At 27.2% G+C, this 1,425-nt stretch overlaps 1 protein-coding gene across 1 annotated transcript; it reads right to left on the reverse strand.

Moving 5' to 3' along the window:
• Positions 1 to 631: 631 nt before the first annotated feature.
• LOC111034476 lies at positions 632 to 1,421 on the reverse strand (the record flags this gene model as incomplete). The annotated part of the gene is made up of 2 exons (XM_022315743.1): positions 632 to 1,188; positions 1,247 to 1,421. Coding segments are annotated over 2 exons (660 nt in total), but the record flags the coding sequence as incomplete, so codon positions are not given.
• Positions 1,422 to 1,425: the final 4 nt, after the last annotated feature.

Genomic DNA, 1,425 nt, shown 5'->3' on the forward strand with positions numbered 1-1,425 from the left:
CAGGGTTGCCAGGTGACTTTAATGTTGAATCGCCAATAGAGATCGCTGATGTCGCCCAAAATCGCCACTATCATTTAAATCGATTTATCGTTCAGTCTGGGAGTGGGGACAGTAAATTGTCTTATCATGTTATCAGTTCACCTTGCTTAGCTTGCTAGTTGCTGTGAATTTGTGATAAATTATTCATATTAATCATAATTAATAATATAGATATAGAATATTGATGAACATTTTGTTTTAAAGTAAAATACCATAATGTATGTTTTTAGAATCTACATTTCTTGATGTGTTTACCAATTAAATACAGTTATTCGATGAATATTTAAACTGGATTTTATAAATGCTATAGGTACCATATTGTTTTGGATTTAATTTAATAATAATGTTTTACCTGTCTTATTAAGCATAAGAGATATATAAACAAATATTGTATTTAACCAACTTTTTAGGCATACATTTATTTAAAAATAATTAATAACCAACTTTTAAACATATTAAAAGTTATAACAATTAACAATCAATAACTGAAAATTTTTTTGACTCATACTTGTATAGGTATTTGAACAAAAGGTAAACAACAGGTTTGAAAAAAAAAAATAAATACTTAATAATTAAAAATTGATAACAATTCAAAAACAAATAATGAAATAAATAGATTTAAAATATACCTTAGGTAATACTTGTAGTAACAATTTAAAAATTTTCAGGGAATACATTCGCCTAATAATTCAATTGCATTAAACATTTCATTTTCTTCATTATGCAGGTTGGCAATTTTAGGATTAGCATCGCTGTTGTACATTTTTGTATTGAATTCCTTTAACATATTAGCTGTCGGAGTAAATGAGGTACAACAAATTTTTTTTACTTGATTATGTATTTTTATACGTATCAAAGCCACTAACATTTGTTGTCCCATCCTGTTCCTAATTTTAGTTTTAGTAACATTCATTATACTAAAAACCCGTTCAACTACAGCATTTGATACTGGCAATGAATTTATTTTTAATGCAAATTGACACAATTCAGCAAATTGATGATCTCCAGAAGCTGTTGTAATTTGGCTTAGTTGTATCCAAAACTTTACCATAGATATATCATTGATAGATGTTTCAGTAATCAATTCATTGTATTTAAATGAACCAAGTTGTCTCCATTGACTTTCTATAGCATCTCTATCTATGTGCCCTGCAATAATATATACAATATTTAATAATTATTTATATTTGTTACCTTGCATTCTTACCAGCCAACTCAATAGGAAGCTCAGAGAATTTTGGTCTAGAAAATTGATTGAAACATTCAGCTGGAGATAAATATTTAATTTTTTCAATTACTTGTAAATTATCTGGCAATCGATTACACATTTCATGGCATAAACGAAACAAAAAATTGGATGACCTTTGTTGAACTAATTCCAATTGA

The sequence above is a fragment of the Myzus persicae genome, unplaced genomic scaffold, assembly GCF_001856785.1.
Source record: "Myzus persicae strain clone G006 unplaced genomic scaffold, MPER_G0061.0, whole genome shotgun sequence".
Taxonomy (NCBI): domain Eukaryota; kingdom Metazoa; phylum Arthropoda; class Insecta; order Hemiptera; family Aphididae; genus Myzus; species Myzus persicae.